The sequence below is a fragment of the Lampris incognitus genome, chromosome 19, assembly GCF_029633865.1.
Source record: "Lampris incognitus isolate fLamInc1 chromosome 19, fLamInc1.hap2, whole genome shotgun sequence".
NCBI lineage: Eukaryota > Metazoa > Chordata > Actinopteri > Lampriformes > Lampridae > Lampris > Lampris incognitus.
Window position 1 is genome coordinate 22,548,430 of NC_079229.1, and position 19,198 is coordinate 22,567,627.

The 19,198-nt window shown below is 43.0% G+C and overlaps 1 protein-coding gene across 1 annotated transcript in view; it reads left to right on the plus strand.

Annotated features, from left to right (window-relative positions):
• Window positions 1-7,649, plus strand: part of phex (phosphate regulating endopeptidase homolog, X-linked) — a 23,908-nt gene extending 16,259 nt beyond the window's left edge. The window contains exons 13-22 of the mRNA XM_056299642.1: window positions 1,330-1,407; window positions 1,514-1,617; window positions 1,704-1,762; window positions 1,894-1,948; window positions 3,687-3,754; window positions 3,861-3,991; window positions 5,379-5,444; window positions 5,768-5,872; window positions 7,082-7,158; window positions 7,265-7,649. Of these exons, the coding sequence (XP_056155617.1) occupies window positions 1,330-1,407; window positions 1,514-1,617; window positions 1,704-1,762; window positions 1,894-1,948; window positions 3,687-3,754; window positions 3,861-3,991; window positions 5,379-5,444; window positions 5,768-5,872; window positions 7,082-7,158; window positions 7,265-7,367 (846 nt within the window). The 3' untranslated portion in view covers window positions 7,368-7,649. The remainder of the gene's footprint in view (window positions 1-1,329; window positions 1,408-1,513; window positions 1,618-1,703; window positions 1,763-1,893; window positions 1,949-3,686; window positions 3,755-3,860; window positions 3,992-5,378; window positions 5,445-5,767; window positions 5,873-7,081; window positions 7,159-7,264) is intronic.
• The last annotated feature ends 11,549 nt before the right edge of the window (window positions 7,650-19,198 follow it).

Here is a 19,198-nt window from a genome sequence, read left to right on the forward strand (position 1 = left end):
TATAGTGCTACCGTATGCGTAATCTTGGTGCGATAAATTTTTTCCACCTATGCAATATTATTATAATTCTTTTTTTTCTCCCTTTTTCTCCTCAATTGTACTTGGCCAATTACCCCACTCTTTCGAGCCGTTCCGGTCGCTGCTCGACCCCCTCTGCTGATCCGGGGGGGGGGGCTGCAGACTACATGCCTCCTCTGATACACGTGGAGTCGCCAGGCGCTTCTTTTCACCTGACAGTGAAGAGTTTTGCCAGGGGGACGTAGCGCGTGGGAGGCTCACGATATTCCCCCACCCTCCCGAACAGGTGCCCAAACCGACCAGAGGAGGCGCTAGTGCAGCGACCAGGACACACACCCACATCCGGCTTCCCACCTGCAGACACGGACAATTGTGTCTGTAGGGATGCCCGACCAAGCCGGAGGTAACACGGGGATTCGAACTGGGATCCCCATGTTGGTAGGCAATGGAATAGACCGCCATGCTACCTGGATGTAGCATGTAGTGTCAGCTATGACTTTTTGCTACTATAGTCTTTCAAAGGAAGAAAATTAACTGTAAAACTATTGGCTTTACATCATCAAGTCAGCTTGGCTGTCACCTTATTTTGGCATGTTGAAGTATGATGGTATGTTGCAATTCCACATTTCAGGTCTATAGCCTACATTTCATGAGCTTTTAGGTAATTTTTCAGACCGGTCATTACACGTAGCCTACGGTGACAGCCACATGCACCCACTAGGTTTGGACACCTGCTCAGCCACCACATCTCTGGAAGTGTTGACAAATTTATCCGACGATCCTCGCAGCAGTGACTTATGAAGTGCTTCTTTCTTTTTAGTTTTTTCCTTTTCTCAGCACCCAACTCATGTTTACAAAATTGGTTTTCCTGCAACCAACATTGATTCCCTTTCTCCTTTCTCGCAATGAGCAGCGAGATGAAGCACACACTACATAACGGCGCAGTATCGAAAATGGGAAAAAAAACCTGAATTTGTTAGATTTTTTTCATGTGACCTTGACTATACATAATGGAACTGACGCACGGGAATTTCATTTTAGAAGCATGTTGGGTCAAGAATAGTTATTAAAAAAAATCATATAAAAAAAAAACTGCAGGATTGCAGGCCAGGCACGAGGCCATAGGGGCGTGAGGCCCTGTCCGGTCGCACACTTCGCACAGCCCATGTGATGGTTCTGCCTGGTCCCCTGCTGTGACCCACTTGTGGGTCCAAAACCACTGTGCCGGATCAGGATGTCTGTCAAATGCTGGTAAAGGTAAATAAAGCCTGCCTGTGCTCTCTTCACTGTGTGTTCTCCATCTCTCTCCAGGCACATGCTGTGTTGGCCAAAGTTGGCTACCCCGAGTTTATCCTCAATGACACCCACCTCAATGAAGATATAAAACAGGTGGATATAACACTGTTGTAATATATTCATTTATAGGCATGGGTGAATATGGATTACTAACTGAATTTTTGTTTTATTTCACATCGTGTGTGTGTGTGTCTTTTAGTTAGCATTTACTGAGAAGGACTACTACGGAAATGTAATGCAGACTTTGCAGTTCATCGCCCAGTCGGACATCGCCTGGCTCAGAAAGAGCGTCCCTCGTACAGAGTGAGTAGCTGTACCAGCTCGGGTTCACGTCCTGCATCACTGCTTCAGGAATTACACTATGCTCTGTCTGTTTGTCCAACTCCCAGGTGGTTCACGAATCCAACGACGGTCAACGCCTTCTACAGTTCCTCGACCAATCAAATTAGTATGCTACATGATAGACCATGGAAGCACCCTTTCCTGGTGTTAATTCACCACATTTTACGTATACTACTAAGCATTTGCAATGGTGTGAGGAAATAGAAGGTGTTAACATTTTGACTGGTTTCTCATTAGGATTCCCTGCCGGAGAGCTCCAGAAGCCATTCTTTTGGGGAAGAGAATATCCAAGGTGAGAGTCCACTGGTGTGATGAGGGGAACTGGGAAACCGACAACGTATTTCCCCTTGAATTAGTTGTTAGCAAAGGAGCGGTCTGAAACCATGTAATAATATAATATTTAAGATTTCTTTCCTCAACGATACGTATCCGTTTTGAGAACCAAAAAAAAATCACAATTTTTGCCTTGCTTTTTTTTGCACAAATGCAGCCAGTCCTTAAAGAGCTTAATATTGTAGCGAATTCAGGGGGCAGTCGGGAATCTGCCCAGTCTGGGAATCAAACCTGGATAACAACTTTTCTTACCAGTCGTCCAACCCTTTAGTTCAATGTTTCCCAACCCAGTCCTCAAGGAACACCTATCCTGCAGATTTTCTTTGCAACCCTGAATAGATACCTGTTTGTAGTTATTCAACCAATCAGCAATGAATTATGTCAGATGTTGCACACCTTGCATAATTAAATGCTGTGAGATGATTGGTTGAGTAAGTACAAGCAGGGCTACCTATGCAGGGTTACAATGAAAATCTGCGGGATAGGTGTTCCTTGAACTGGGTTGGGAAACGCTGCTTTAGTTGACTGGTTAGCGCAGTCATCCATGGTCTGGGCTACCCAAATTCGATTCCCAGCTACGGCGGTGGCTGGCTAGCTTGCCTCCTTGAATTTGCTACATTGGTGTCAGAGTGGGATGGTGAGACCATGAGGCCATCGCAAGCGTGTGTGCCCCGAGGCGTGAGGGAACTGATATGCTGAAGCGTGGGGACGCACTTCCCGAAGGAGGAGGGTAGTGTAACGACCATGGATGCCTAGACTTGCTAGCCCTTGACTAACGGGTTGGACCCTTTAGTTGACTGGTTAGTGCAGTCGCCCGTGGTCCGGGCTATCCGGGTTTGATTCCCGGCTGCCCCCTGAATTCACTACAATATATTGTAGAAAATACTTCAAAAAAGCAATATATCACGACAGGCATGGGCGCAAGTCCATGAATACTGGGATGGCATCCAGCGCTTTACCAGTGCCCCCATCCACAGAATTAGTGGTTGTGTCAGGAAGGGCATGTGACGTAAAATTTTGCCAAATCATTATGCGGATTGGCAAGACCATACTGGATCAGTCTAGGTTTCATACGGGATTGGCTGAGGCCCGGGTTAACAATGGCCGCCAATGGTGCTGTGCCCTCACAGGGTACCGATGAAAACTGTACAATCCGCTGTGGTGACCCCTGAGACAGAAACAGGGAACAAGCTGAAAGAAGAACAAAATCAATATGTAAAGCCTATAGCCTATACTGAGGTTTGCTTTAGAAGCAACACTCACTTTGTATAAATACATGTGAATTACTTTGGAATACATCTATCTGTCTGCCTGTCTGTCTGTCTGTCTGTCTATGCCATCTGTCTGTCTGTCTGTCTGTCTGTCTGTCTGTCTATCTATCTATCTATCTATCTATCTATCTATCTATCTATCTATCTATCTATCTATCTATCTATCTATCTATCTATCTATCTATCTATCTATCTATCTATCTGTCTGTCTGTCTGTCTGTCTGTCTGTCTGTCTGTCTGTCGGTCTGCCTGCAGTGAATAACACTTCAGAATACAGCTCGTGAATAGCTTAAAGCATTGAAAAGCTTTGCACCATTGAACTGAAATGTAGCCAAAAACTCAGGCGTGAATGTGCATGCACCATAATGACATATCTAAATAAAATAAACACCAGATCTGCTTTATTAATGTGGCGTCTGTTTCCAGGTCCTTGAGTTATGGTGCCATCGGGGTTATCGTTGGACATGAACTGACCCATGGCTTCGACAATAATGGTAAGTAACAAAGGTTAACAATGTACTCAGAGTAGACTTATGGTGACTATAGACATTTCAGATACTTTTCGGCTGGATTTAGTAATAATCGCCTATGTCTGAGCAGGACGCAAGTATGACAAAAATGGCAACCTTGACCAGTGGTGGAGCAACTCATCAATAGCAGCCTTCAATGAGAAGACCCAGTGTATGATCGACCAGTACAACAGCTACCACTGGAAAGAGGCAGGGCTCAATGTAAGAACCGCAGAGAACTTTTTCAAACTTCTTGGTTCATAATTTGTTTGCTTCGCAAGATGGCTGTCACGGAAAGTTTGACAATGTTGCTGTGGAAATTAGCATTGCTCTTTTGCATAAGAGCACAGTCACATCCCATGCCATTCCATGGTGGCCATTTTAAATCTACCAAACTGAAACACGTCAAGGTGAACTTGAAAAATAATGCTGCGTAATGCCCTTTGGAAAAATAAGTAGCAGTGCCTGAAAAAATGGTAAAAGACTGTGAGTGACTCAACATCTAGAAAAGAGTGCAGGATTGAGCAAAAGTGATGGAGGGTTATTGAAAATAATTGCAACGGTAGAATACAGGAAAATTGAATGGTTGTAGGTTTTGTAGGAATTTGGATATATCTTTTTTTTGGGGGGGGGTTCCCCTTTTTCTCCCCCAGTTGCACTTGGCTAATTAACCCATTCTCTGAGCCATCCCGGTCGATGCTCCACCCCCTCTGCCGATGAGGGGAGGGCTGCCGACTACCACATGCCTGCTCTGATAGATGTGGAGTCGCCAGCCGCTTCTTTTCACCTGACAGTGAGGAGTTTTGCCAGAGAGACGTAGCACATGGGAGGCTCATGCTATTCCCCCCAGTTCCCCCTCACCCCCGAACAGGTGCCCCGACTGACCAGAGGAGGCGCTAGTGCAGCAACCAGGACTCATACCCACATCCGACTTCCCACCCACAGACACGGCCAATTGTGTCTGTAGGACGCCCGACCAAGCCGGAGGTAACACGGGGATTCGAACCAGCAATCCCTGTGTCGGTAGGCAGCGGAATAGACCGCTACGCTACCCGGATGCCTTGGATACATATTTTTTATGTTCTTGCATCACATGATCATACTGCATGAACACATTCACGCATGTGTACCTTCTCTATGGCCCATTTTGCTTGTCCAGTGCAGCAAACTAGAAATATGGAAACCGGTGCACAACGCAAAAGAGGAAAAACATCATAACAAGTCATGTCCTACTGACCATTTTCAGGTGGTGGTCAAGTATCCTGTCATTGTCTCAAACTAGTTAAATTGAACATACATAAAGGTACATATTTATATGAATAACTATATATATAACATAGATGCACTGTAATAACAAATTGACACGTGACAGAATATTGGTGAGGACGTTAAGGTAGACCATAGTAGTTGTCATCTAAACACAGACAAGAAACCGCAACAGTAAAACAGGCTTTAGGAAAACACAACAGCAGAATAGTTGAAATCCCTCAATCATCTACACAACAGTGTGAATGTGAAGGCTTCTGCCTGAGTGCACTGACAACAGATTGCCTTGAACAAAAAGTGAGTTGTACATTTAGAAATGAGGTGTGGATGTAATGTTTTGCAGGTGAAGGGGAAGAGGACTCTGGCAGAGAACATCGCCGACAATGGAGGAATACGAGAAGCCTTCAGAGTATGAAATGTTTCCTCGCCGTTCTTTATTCAGTGCTGCTTCTGGGCTTGAGTGGTGTGTGTGTGTGTGTCTCTCTCTCTCTCTCTCTGTGTCTCTCTCTCTTTCATTCTCTTCTGATTGTTGCACAGCTGCTAAAACATAAATGAGTGAAGTTGTAAATTTTGTATCATCTAATTTTTCAGTTAGTCGTTAATGTGAGTGCAGATGAGAAACAATTTCCCTTGTATGTTCGTGTGTGTGTGTGTGTGTGCGTGTGTGTGTGTGTGTGTGTGTGTGTGTGTGTGTGTGTGTGTGTGTGTGTGTGTGTGTGTGTGTGTGTTTAGGCTTACAGGCGATGGGTAGATAATAGCAGGAATGGTGTGGAGGAGCCTCTTCTGCCTGGAGTTGGACTGAACAACAACCAGCTGTTCTTCCTGAGTTATGCACATGTAAACACACACACACACACACATACACACACACAATAAATCAATCTTTTGCAATTAAAATAACGTCATTATCTGTAATCATTCTAAAATATTCGGTGATTCTTAAAACACTTAGCTGATATGTTTTTACTCATCCTGTTTATTGAACAGTGTATACATGCACTGTGCTGCACTACAGATTAGATCCTGCCTCTCTAGTCACTGACCCAGCAACAGATTAACACCAACCAAAATAGACGGTGCTAATCGCACTTTATGCACTAATTGCACAATGTTGCCAACCACAGTTCAGTTTGGTCTTTTTCTCTGACCCATGTGTGTGTCTTTTGCTCAATGAAATCAAATCTAAAACACATGCTGACCAGTACGCTCTCTCTTTCTCTTCTTTCTCCCTGTTACACTCCATCTGTCTATTTAAATTCATTCAATAAATATTGCAACAAGGTTCCTCTGAGTTCTGCAAGTGAGAATCGGTGTTCTCAGATGAGCACCTGACATGGATGTCCCAGGGTTGTCATATCATTTGTACAATTAGATTAATGTTGGAAAAAGGGTACATTGGGACGTCTGGGTGGTGTAGCAGTCTATTCCGTTGCCTGCCAACACGGGGATCGCCTGTTCGAATATCCGTGTTACCTCCAGCTTGGTCAGGCGCCCCTACAGATACAATTGGCCGTGTCTGCGGGTGGGAAGCCGGAAGTGGGTATGTGTCCTGTTTGGTGCACTAGCTCCTCCTCTGGTCGGTCGGGGCACCTGTTCGGGGGGGAGGGGGAACTGGGGGGAATAGCGTGATCCTCCCATGCACTACGTCCCCCTGGCGAAACTCCTCACTGTCAGGTGAAAAGAAGCGGCTGGTGACGCCACATGTATCGGAGGAGGCATGTGGTAGTCTGCAGCCCTCCCAGCATCGGTGGAGGGGGTGCAGCAATGACCAGGACAGCTCAGAAGAGTGGAGTAAATGGTCGGATGCAATTGGGGAGAAAAAAGGGGGGAGAAATCCAAAAGAAAAAAAGGTTCGGGTTAGTCCAAGGTCAATGAATCCAGTTGTTGATCTGAGAAAATCTCTCACTTGCTGAAATCAGGACGTGCATTGCAGCAGTACTACTGTGTCATCTGCTTGTGTGTTTTAGATGGCAGTTGCTCTCCAAACCTTTTGATAAAAATCCTAAGAATCTACCTGTGTTCATGATGTGGGAATTTGCTCTGCAGGTAAGATGCAACTCATACAGACCAGAGGCAGCCAGGGAACAAATTCAGAGTGGGGCCCACAGTCCACCGAGATTCAGGTAGACACACACACACACACACACACACACACACACACACACACATATATATATGTAAACATAGCACCCTTGCCACCTGACCTTGACCCTCAATGTTGCCTTGCAGGGTTATTGGAGCGATGAGTAACTATGAGGAGTTTAGCAAAGCGTTCAACTGTCCCGTTTCACCTGTAATGAACCGCGGGGACAAGTCGTGCCGTGTTTGGTAAAACTGACTTCAACTGGACCCTGAAACAAACCACAGCCATAAGCAGGACCTGTGTTGGCACACTGTGGATTCTGCTGGATCATATATTCTGTATGTTACGGTAGCTGTGGAAAATGGAAGGAAAAAAAACGAGTTGTGGACATTGGAACGTATGTATAGTCTATATGCTACAGTAACTGCAGAGAATTTTCATGGCCACAGCTATTCCCACAGGATTGTAATGTCTTTATGATAAGATAGCGGTGGAAAAATTACTTGACCCCTTTTTTACAGGTATATATAATCCTTGTATTACGGTAACAGTTGAAAACATAAGTGAGATGATTTTTTCACACCTTTTCTCACAATCAATTAATCAATCAATCAATCAATCAATCAATCAATCAGTCAATCAAGTTGCCTTTTATATAGCACTTTTCTGGCTGCAACAGCCACTCAAAGCGCTTTACATTTCTGGTCAAATCTGAATTTCAGACACCTGTTATAATAGAACATAAGCCGTTTTCTGTGCAATCGTTACCTATTTCGTATGCATAAGGCCACCGAAATGTGATTTACAATGATTAATTTATTCACATGTGTATTACAAAAAGATTTGACATGGGCCATTTGAGACTATTGACATTAAGCAGACCGGTGACAGACCTTAGTCGGTATGCAGATAATGGATTGTTGACAGCAGTGGAATGGTCACCAGAAACTACAAAGCTATTTTGCTGCACCTAACATTACCATATCCATTATTACCATGTGGGAATGAATCCGAGCCTCTGAATAGCACACAGGCTTTGTTATCAACACGGCCAAATGGGTCTCCATGTTAACTGTTCTAATAGATATAATCATTTCAGCGCATGCCAGGCTAACCACATGCATAACAATCGGTTGTCACTCAGCAAGTCAAACAGACTGACTAATGGATTACGTTGCTGACTAGTAGTGAGCCACTATTACAGCAGTGTTGTCAACCAGCACTTGCTCCCATCAACATTACCGTTGGCCTAAGATGATATTTAACTTCCCGTGACTTTACAACTATGTCATTCATAACTGCTTGATTTTCTAGTACCAAAAGATGTGGGATGAGTATTAATCTTAGCAATACGACTGGTTATTTCTCCCAAGTTTACTGATTACACTGCAGTCGTGTCCACGTGTCACGTTTTCTTGCTAGTGGCTGGGCAGCTTGCTCACATACACAAACTCTACAGCCTGTGTTGTTTAAAAACACAAGGCGAAACAAATAACAGCTCTATACCACAGTAGCCAATATTTTTTAGAAGTTGTTAATTACCTCATCTAGTGTATCTGTGGCAAAAAAATACATATTGTAAGTGATCAAAATGCCCTCGCCCACTCCCCACCGAAACGCCATCCTGTAAATATAGTTTAAATATGAGTTTAAAAGGAAAAGGAAACCCTCATAGACATATATAAACTAGATATTATAGTAATTCTCAGAAAAAAATATAACTGGGGCTCTTTCCAACTGATACATACAGTGTATATGTTACCATGAATTTGGACGACATACGCAACCCTTCACAATGTCTGGGACAAAGAAAACTTTTTTTTTATTCGTCTCTACTCTGAGTTAGGATTTGAACTCAAATGGCAGAAATTCTGAAGCATTAATGGACGCCTCATTCGCTCAAGTGCAGGCAAACAGATAGTAAAATCCGTCAAAAATATTTAAATGATGAAGCAAATATATAGAGAAAAACAGAAATCTGCACTCTCACCTAATGTGAATTGCTTGATTTCATCTGTGTCACTGAGTATGGAGCCGAATGACGACCCAAATGCTCCATTTGATTTTCCATTTTTTAGTGGATGATGCATCCGAATGTTAAGCTCCATCTCAGTTTGTCCGCCAGCAACCCTGAACTTATCCACCATCTGAACCAAGAATGCTGAAAGGTTAGCATGTGGTCACATGCTGCAAAAACAAACAAACAAACAAAAAACCACAAACGATCATTTTGATTTTTTTAAAAGTTTTAATGCATTAAAACTTAACTTGAAAGTTGGGGAACTGGGCAGTTAACAAATTTCAGTCGTTTCAGTAAACTCCAGTCTCAGCCAAGTTTGCTGTTGGAACAAGTTTCAAGTTGAAGTTAAATACTATGGGAAAATTCTGTAAGCAAATGGCAGCATGAAATTATCACTTCATCTTCTTTCTCTGCAGTGTGTGTGTGTGTGTGTGTGTGTGTGTGTGTGTTTGTGCGTGCGTGCGTGCGTGCGTGTGTGCGTGCGCGCGCATGTGTGTGCCAGATAAGTAGTAAACTCAATTCTCGTTTATAGATCCAGTCTCCACATCTCTTGTTAGAAGTGCCAGTCCTGGCCTCATCTCTGTCCTAATCTGTGTTAGTCTTGGATTTGTCTCTGAACCCATCAGTATCGATTCAGCTTGCCAATTTTCCTGAAGCAGAGAACTGTGCTCATCCTACAAGATGCATCCTCTCCATTCATCCGTCTTTGTATTTTGATAGTGAAAACACTGCTGAGTCACAGTAACATCGGTTATCGGCTGTGTTCTGGCATTGGCTTCAGTTTAACACTCGACTTGCTCGTGACCTGGGTTTCATATGGACCTGACTCTATTTCTACTCCGGGTATGACAACGGTTTTTCTAGGTCCATAACCAGCTGGACCAAATGGCTGTAAATTTGTGCGATGAGATCCATGCTGTGTGAAAACAATCCTCTTTTTTTTTGGTCATATATATGTGTGATGTTTGAAAGTTGAGTTTTGCAAGTTTGAGAGTGTCATTCCAAACTGAGGTCTACTGCTTAAAACAACTTAAAGCCGGGGCGTCCAGGTAGCGTAGCAGTTTATTCCGTTGCATACCAACATGGAAATCGCCGGATCAAAACACAGGCGCCACGCTGACCAAGTTGGTTTTGTCCTCGTTTGATGGCAAGGGATGGATCTTCCCCCACCATCTAAACTAAAATAGATAAATAAATGTAAAAAAAATAAAATAAAGTTGCTGTTTTTGTGTTAGTGGTCAGTTCCCATGAAAATGAACACGCCACGATGGCCTTACTGCTCTCGAATCAGCGTTCCTACAGTTTGTACAAGAGACCTCTTTATTACGGGTCCAGATCTGGTGTCCAGATACCTCATTACTCCGCCATCACTACCATACAGAAATGAGGCAGGCTGCACAGACAGCTTAAGCACAATGTTTTATCTATGACTTCAAACAGGCTTCTTTCATTCAATTCTATCCAAACAGTCATTTGCATTAATTTACCAAATTATGTCTCATTAATTTACCAAATTATGTCTTCTCATGCTCTCGATTGCTCTACTATATATGCTGCAGTTGTATCGTATTGTTTTGTATTGTATGGTATTGTATTGGCCCCCTCTGTTTTCTATATACATGCTGCCTCTTGGCCAGGTTATTCAAAATCATGATTTGTTTTACCATTTTCATGCTGATGACACTCAGTTACATGCTACTAAAACCCACACGTCCTAGCAGCCTCGCAAATTTCACAATTTGCCTCTCTGGTATTAAATCCTTGATTGTACATTTTCAGGTGTCACGTGAAAATTTCAGGTCAAAATTTTCTTAAATTTAATGATAATAAGTCAGGCCCAAAGACATGTACATAGGTCAGGTGAATCGGCCATACTAAATTGTCCCTAGGTGGGAATTTGTCTGCCCTGTGATGGACTGGTGGCCTGTCCAGGGTGTCTCCCTGCCTGCCACCCAATGACTGTTGAGATAGGTTCCAGCATTCCACAACCTTAATTAGGATAAGCGGCTTGGATAATGGATGGATGTATTGTACTGAAAATTGTCATTGAACTGAATTTGAGTGCCATCCACCACAAACCATCGGCCCATTTTTGGCTAGCAAGCTGACAAATCTGTAACCAACAAACATCGGAATAATATGGGTCCTCTATTTACATTTCAATCTCCTCAAATGTTATTCCTGGGTATGACTTTTTTTCAGCTACATGGTATGAAATATTGCCAAAGCTACATTTTGCATCTGTTTAATGAATCTTATGCTGTTGTAATTGTGTAACCATGTTGCTGTTGTGTTTGTTTCTGTCACGTATCAATAAAAAAATATATTTTGAGACTTTACCAGCTTGATTGTAGTCTTAACTGTGATTGATAACTTCTGAGATTGCGATTTGGAAAGAGAGAGAGAACCAAAGACAGTGAGGAATGGAGGATAAAGACATATAAAAGGGTTGGAGTTGATTGATTCGCCTCAGGACAAGCCGTTAGACATGCGCGTGCTCGTCATATCTCTTTATACATAGTAAAAGAGAAACTTATTGAACACCTCATTCATTTATGGAGGCAGTTCCCATGGCAACCTGGTCCGCATCCCCACTGGAAAGCATTTGAACTTTACACACAGCGCGCGCGCACACCCATGTCTGTCTGCCTGTCTTGATGGACCAGGTAGGAGGTAGCACTAATGACATAAATCTGTGGCACCATCAGTGGCAGTCTCATCAATACACAGCAATTAGAACATTCTCTAACCCCCTATAGTCTACTACAAGACAGGTCAGGGACACAGAGAGAGCAAGAGGACAGAGTGGGGTGATTAAAAGATAGAGATGGGTGGTGATGGGCCGAGAGAGGTAGCGAGCTCACTCTGCTTGATGAGTAAACAATGCGAGCCATGCACCAAGCCACTAGACATCCCTCCTCTCTTTCATTTCATTCCCTCACGTCACTTGTTCTCTTTGACAGGTTTGACCACCAAGGAAACGGATCCACCTGCTGATGGCTGTCTCTAAACCAGAGCCTGAAGACAATTTTTATCTCTGCTTGTGTTTGTTATTATTAATATCATCATTAATATTCATAGTTGTAGTATTTGCTGCTGTAGTAATGGTTGCTGCTGTGATAATGTTGGTACCAGTGGTGTAAATATAAATGGTGCAGGATGTGTGGTTGCATTGGGCCTGTGGTTTGTGTGTGTGTGTGTCTGTGGTGTGTGGTGTGTGGTGTGTGGTGGTGGTGGTGGGGCGTAGAGAGAGCGAGCCCTCCAACATTGTGTTGGAGGGAGAATGGGCCCTTGTGAGTGATTCAGATTGCCAAATCGGAAATATGCGCGTGTTCAAAGAAGAATTCCAGTTAAAAAAAGGGGGGGGGCATTTGCTGTATATGCCATCAAAAAGGCAAATCTATCTCTGTCATGATTTTCTTTTCTTTTTTTTTTGCAAAAAAGTTTATCGATGACAAAATTATATGCTTATTCTACATAAACTATAAATAAAACAATAAATAAAATATTTAAAAAAACCTATCAAATTAAATTAATAATTTATTATTTTCTTTGGTATAATTGTCATATACGGATATGCAGTGATGATTGGTAATGTAATATGTATGTTGTCTAATGTCAAGTCTATGGTCATGTGACGAGACGATATAGGTGCAAAATCTGAACGTAGCTGAGCACGCTTGCAACCCAAATGAGCAAACATGCCTACCAAATATAAAAGCTGCAGTAAGAAAAGACAAGAGTGAAAAGAATAGGAGGAGAAGGAAGCAAAGTTCCCTGAAATAGATTCCTTTAGCTTTTTTGTTTTTAATAAACAGTCGCCACCCCGCCGACGACCCCCCTCCCAGCAGCAATGCAGCAGTTGGGCTGGCATCAGCATCAGTGGTGTGTCAACACCCATGCTAACGTTAGGATAGCAAGCTAAGCTAGATACAATGTTAGTCATAAATAATGGCACGCACACACTCTGATTGGTCCATTTTCCCTCCCCAATTATTGCATGATTAGGAAAGCAACCTTGTAAAGTAAAAAAATTACTTCATTACTTTACAAACGATTTACACCACGACATGACCCGTGTGCAATAGAGGATTGCAGTAATGACACATCAGTGCATGTTTTGATCGTTGCGTCTTTGAAAGTTTATGTAACCCAGCAGTTACTTGGTCAGTTGATTCAGCGTTAATAGGTACACTGCCTCTTTAAGAGTCCCGACCGTGAGCACGGCTTTACGGCTGCAGAGTGGGGCTCTCACAGCGACAGAGTTTGCGGATTCACTTGACTAAATGAACTCTTGTCCTGGTCGCTGCACTAGCCAGAGGAGGCGCTGCACGGCAGAGAGGGGGTGGAGCAGCGACCGGGACGGCTCGCGGTAATCGGCCAGATGCATTTGGGGAGAATGGGGGGGGGGGGGAACTTGACTATATGAGAGAAGAAGAAGAGAGACGACTTAGCCAAGTGTTGCCAGCGTCTAGCCTTTCTTATTGTCAAATCACCGCTTTCTGCCATGTTTTCCTGCTAGGTGAGCACATGTATTGTACCTGTGTTTGTTTTGTGAAAAGAGGTTATTTTCTTTTGTATGAGTAAATCTTCTTTTTACAAAGTCGGAAGACTAATCGCTGGCAAATTGCTATATGCAAGCTAATTGCTAATTGCTAGCTAACATTCTAAATGCTTAATGTACTCTACCCATCGTATAGGGAGTTCTAAATTATTAGACTTGACTAAATGAGAGAAGAAGAAGAGAGAAGACTTAGGCTAGACGCTGGCAACACTTGGCTTTCTTATTGTCAAATCACGGCTCTCTGCCATGTTTTCCTGCTAGCTAACGGATGGGATGGGAGCTGAGTAGATAACGTCATTCTTCTTGGACACTGAAGACGAGTTGGCCACCGTCACCTGTTCTCGGGTCACTTTATCAGAGAACATATTTCTTTGACATCGAGCGCTCTCTCTCTCTCTCTCTCTCTCTCTCTCTCTCTCTCTCTCTCTCTCTCTCTCTCTCTCTCTCTCTCTCTCTCTCTCTCTCTCTCTCTCTCTCTCTCTCTCTCTCTCTCTCTCTCTCTCTCTCAATAAGACGCGTTAGTCTCACCCTTTAGCCAGCGGTTAGTGATGTCGCCTTGTGGAGCTGTACACTCCGTATCGAATCCCGCACCGGGCAAGAAAATAACCGGTTATACATATTATGTTTTTTTTTTTGTTGAGGTACCAATGATTGTTTTGTTTCAACTGTTTGTTGGGAGTGTTTTCATATGGGTCGAGGAGTATTAAATCAAGGATAAAGACATTCCTTTCTAGGAGGTTTAACTGTTCATTGGTTCACAACGGTAAACATTTCACTTTTGATTTAAGACTGAAAGAAACAAAATATTGAATAAGAATTTGATTTTTTAAATTTTCGTAATAGCTAAACTATCTCCTTAATGTCATTCATTCATGCTTGTTATATTGTCATTCGTTCATGTCATTCATTCTCTTTCATTTATAAGTCATAACATACGAATTACAGCAAAAGGTAATTTATTTTATTATTATTTTTTGTGCGTTTACTTAAACAAAGCGGTGACATTTATTTGAGGGAGGATACTATCGCTCCAGTCCATTAGTTAATTATTTGGACTTAGGTAGCATACTACTACCAGACCCTCGAATAAATGTCCTGTTACAGTACAATTTAAATCTGCTCTTCAAAATGCTGGGTTGAAAACAATTGGGTTGTTTTCAACCCAGGTGCTGGTTAACTATTGGACAGAACACACGTTGGGTTAAAAGAACCCAACAAGATCGGTTGTTAATTTAACCCAGAAGCTGGGGTTTCTCAACCAAACCAAATATTGGTTCAGTCTGACAAGGATGGAGTTAAAATAACCCAAAATATGGTCAAGCAGCCTCAACCCAGCGTTTGGGTTGAGATAACAACCCAGCATTTTTTAGTGTGGTCTTATCTTGATTTATTCTATTTAAAGAGGGACAAATAGATACTTGGTTACATTTACATCGCAGCAACAATGATTTCTCCTGACATTTCAGTCATGGCGATCAGCTGGCGAACGTATCTCCGTTCTGTGAAGCCAACAGCAACAAGCAACTAGTTAAACGGACTGCAGAGACAGTTTATCGATGTCAAAAATAAACTTAAAGTTAGCTCCAGTCAGCTATACAAATTTACAGTAGTTTATAACCTAGTTGTCTAGCAACTCGCCTGCTGATGTTTTTTTCGTTTTTTTTTTCTTTCAACCTACATACCTTCCCAACAACAGATATAGTTACGTAACACTTCCAGCTATAGTTGGTTGATTAGTTGACTTGTTGATTTGATAGCCCTCTGTTGGCGTTGCCGTGTGTCAGAGCGCTGTCCGTGGTACTGATAGCTTTCTTTTTCACCTCTCTACTTTCCTAATAAAATAGGCTAGGTCACACATTCCACTGTAAGCGCCAACACACTGGTAAAATATATATACACCTAATGGTGTGTGTGTGTGTCTCTTGGATAACCACCTTGTCATGGTGGAGAAGCTTGCGTGTACCAGTGAGTCCAAGAGCTATGCCGTCCGGAGCTTGGCTCCTGGTAGAGTCACCCAAGGCGGATAGGTCAAGGGGGAGGTTCGAGACGAAGTGCGATCCAACAAAGACTTCAATGAGGGGAACTGGCGGAAGATGTCTCCAGGTCACAACGGCAGTGAAGGTGGATGAAGGCTGCAACAAAGGGTGGTCCCCAATCGTCTTGGTTCTCCGTGCCATTGGACTCTGGCCATCCCTTACAGAGGACTGTGTGGTGGCTGCAGGCGCATCAGCTACTCCACGTAAAAAGCTGTCACACGCAGGCGTCCTCCCAATATGCAGCTTCAGGACTGGCTTCTACGCCCACCTGAAGACCCAGAAAGAGAACATTAATACTCGACCCCGAGGGACTGCCGATGATGATGTGTTCCACAGTGCACCGCCATGTTTCTACAGTAGTCCAGAACGAACAAACCAAACACTGGCTCTAGAGAAGGCCTTTCGCGTTTAATGTTGAAGTAGCAACTTGAATTTGGTGGTGCTGGTGCAAATGCACCTATTGGAAGAGGACTTAGAAGAAAGAAAAAGAATAATGGTTGTTGGTGCTGGCTAACTATTTTGTGTTGTGAGAAATAAATTAATACAAATACAATTTCTAAATCTATCTAAGGAACCGCATTACTTGACATATTATGTCTACTCAATGCGGTAGTAGACAATGACACGAGTTTGGAAGTAGCTACTGGCACCTGAAGGCCACCGTAGGTACTCCTACACACTTGGAGAGGGAGGGGTGAGTGTATAGGGGTACTCAGTTGGTTGCAATCTGCAACCTCACCACCAGATGCGACTAAATCCTACACACTAGTCCTTTAACCCAGCCCGAAGGACAATTTTGAAGCTGCCGACAGCTTTCAGATTTAGAGTGAGCAAACCCTCGGTTGCAGAGACGGTGCCTTATAGAGAAAGATTGAATTTGGGCTTCTGGGGGAGGAAAATGGCTCTTCTTCCTCTTATCATATCCTGACCTTTTAGTGAATCCCCAGGCACTGCTGAGGTCGTAAGGCTTCCTCCATTTTTTTACAATTTTTTTTTATCAGGGCTACAGTGCTCACACTTATTGTGCGTGTGTGTGTGTGTGTGTGTGTGTAAGAGAGAGAGAGAGCGAGAGAGAAACACATGGCAGATTATTTGTCTACATTTGTCTGTTCTCTGTCTCTGGCCTGCATCTGTAATCAAATCTTTGCGTCTCAAAGAGGCCATGAAGACGACTCTACTGCCTTAGCCTGTACATGTCCCGTCCCTGTGCCCCCCACCGACCCCCACCCCCAGAGACAGACATGAGACCACTCATGACTTCCTTCCTGCTCCCATAAACCGTCATCCAAATGACATTTAGAAATTATAAATGCTGCTGAGTACCGAAAAGACGCCGACAGCACGGATGGAGCCAGAGAAAATGTAGAAAACTGGAATTAGAGACGCATCTCTCTTGCAGAAAACATTGCATGGAGTTTACGTTACAGTCCTGAAGCTTTACATGCCCCGCAAAATTCCTTTTTCATACTTTCTTTTCCTGGTGTGCTTAAGATAATAGCTTCCAATCCATCAATTTCAAATCATGAACACTTTTGAAATCTTAAAGGTTACTGTCTGGCAGGACCTTGCCGGTAGAAATGACTTGTCAAAAAAAGAGCTATAATTACGCCTTCACCACAGCAGCCAAATGTGGAAGAATGAGGCAAGTGAGTTTCAAGATGAAGCAAACTTGTTTTATGAGAACAGATGTAGCATACCAAGCTAGCAGTCTTGGGTTTTGGAACGCTAAAATCAACAACAACACCAGCTTAAGTTTTTTTTTTTTAAAACCGCTCCTTTTACACACACAGACTATTGTCCACCAGCATGTAGTTCCAGGCTTGTGATTGATAAAGAGCTCATGCGCTGCACACCTGCACGGTGCATGGCCCGCTTCACAGATTTCACACTCAAATTACTGCCATCATTAGTTGCACTTTTATAATAAGGTGCATTCTTGCATCATAAGGTAACAGATTAGTACTCGACCGGGGAACTTGCAAGACCAGCACACAAATTTGTCTTCCAATCTGTTAAGCTGAAGACCAAAATGTGTGGTTATGATACAATTTGCCAACAGTCATTCAAGGGATATTGCTGCTGGACCCTGTGTACAAACCATGTAAATTTAAACTTGTGTTATAATTGAACAGTTTATTATTGAAGGCTACAATCTGACATAGTCAACGTTGCACCTTGCTTAAATTGAGGTGAGCCGAGAATGGTTTAAAAGTTTAACCTTTTTTTAACTAAGGCTCTTCGACTTTTCCTTCAGTAACGTTGTTTGTAGCCTGTCATGCCTGTTATGCCACGTCGTGTGTCAGGCGTACGCTCGTAGCTTCACGACGCTGACTTCCATTGAAGATGATTTGTTGCTTGTTGCTTCTTAGCTGGTAAACTGATTGCTATGTAAGAAGGAGCCCACAGTACACCTGGGACCAACACTGAATCAGTACAGGTATAAAAAGAGTCCTGAATGGAGGCCGAGAGAGCTCCATTTTTGAACCAGTTACCACTGGGGGGCTAGCCCACCTTGCTACAACATCCCGTATACTGACCTGTGTGTACTGTATGCACTGGACTGCACTCAGACTGGACTGGTTTGCAAAGGTACATCCATCATTGTACTCTCTGCCTGTTGGGCTACTTAATATGCCGGGGAGCTGAACTGTACATATACATATTCAGTACACATACGTATTCTCACATTCATGTTTCTTTTCTGTGTGTTGTTTTTGTAATAGTTTATGGTGCTGCATATTTTTCTCTCTTTCTTTTTGCACCAGAACTGAGCTACCATACTGTACCAAAACAATTATCTATCTATCTGCCTGTCTGGCTGGCTGGCTGGCTGTCTATCTAGCTATCTGTCCTAATGCACGCCATCTCTCATTTTCTGTATTGGCAGATGGTGACACATATCTGTTTTCTGTGACTCCCCAAGATTCCTTAATGGATCACCAAAGAGCAATGTTCTGCATCTTTTCTCTGGTTGAGAAGTTCACATTTTGCACTGATAAGCTGCTCTTGACTGCATTGTGTTGAAATGTGAACTGGCTGACTGGTCCTAGATTGAACTGTATGGTGTACAATGTTGTTGTTTTTTTTTTTGTTTGTTTGCATCTGCACTGTATCTGGCAACCCTTCTGCTTGCCACACCAAGGATAGATGGGTAAATAAATAATCCAAGACCACTGGAAAAGGAAATGAAGGGATAGAGTATTTATTAATGGATTAATGGATAGACTCCACCAAAACAGATGGATTGGGGGATGGGAGGGGTGGTGCATATATATATATGTGTGTGTGTGTGTGTGTGTGTGTGTAGAGGGAGGTGGGATGGACTCATGAATAGAGACGTCTCATTCATGAATAACTGCCCTCAACCAGCTCAATGGCCATAAAGCCTTCTTTAATAATTTAAGGAAGAATACCACACAGGGGACTATATATGGTTGTGATTAAAATACCTTGCCTAAAC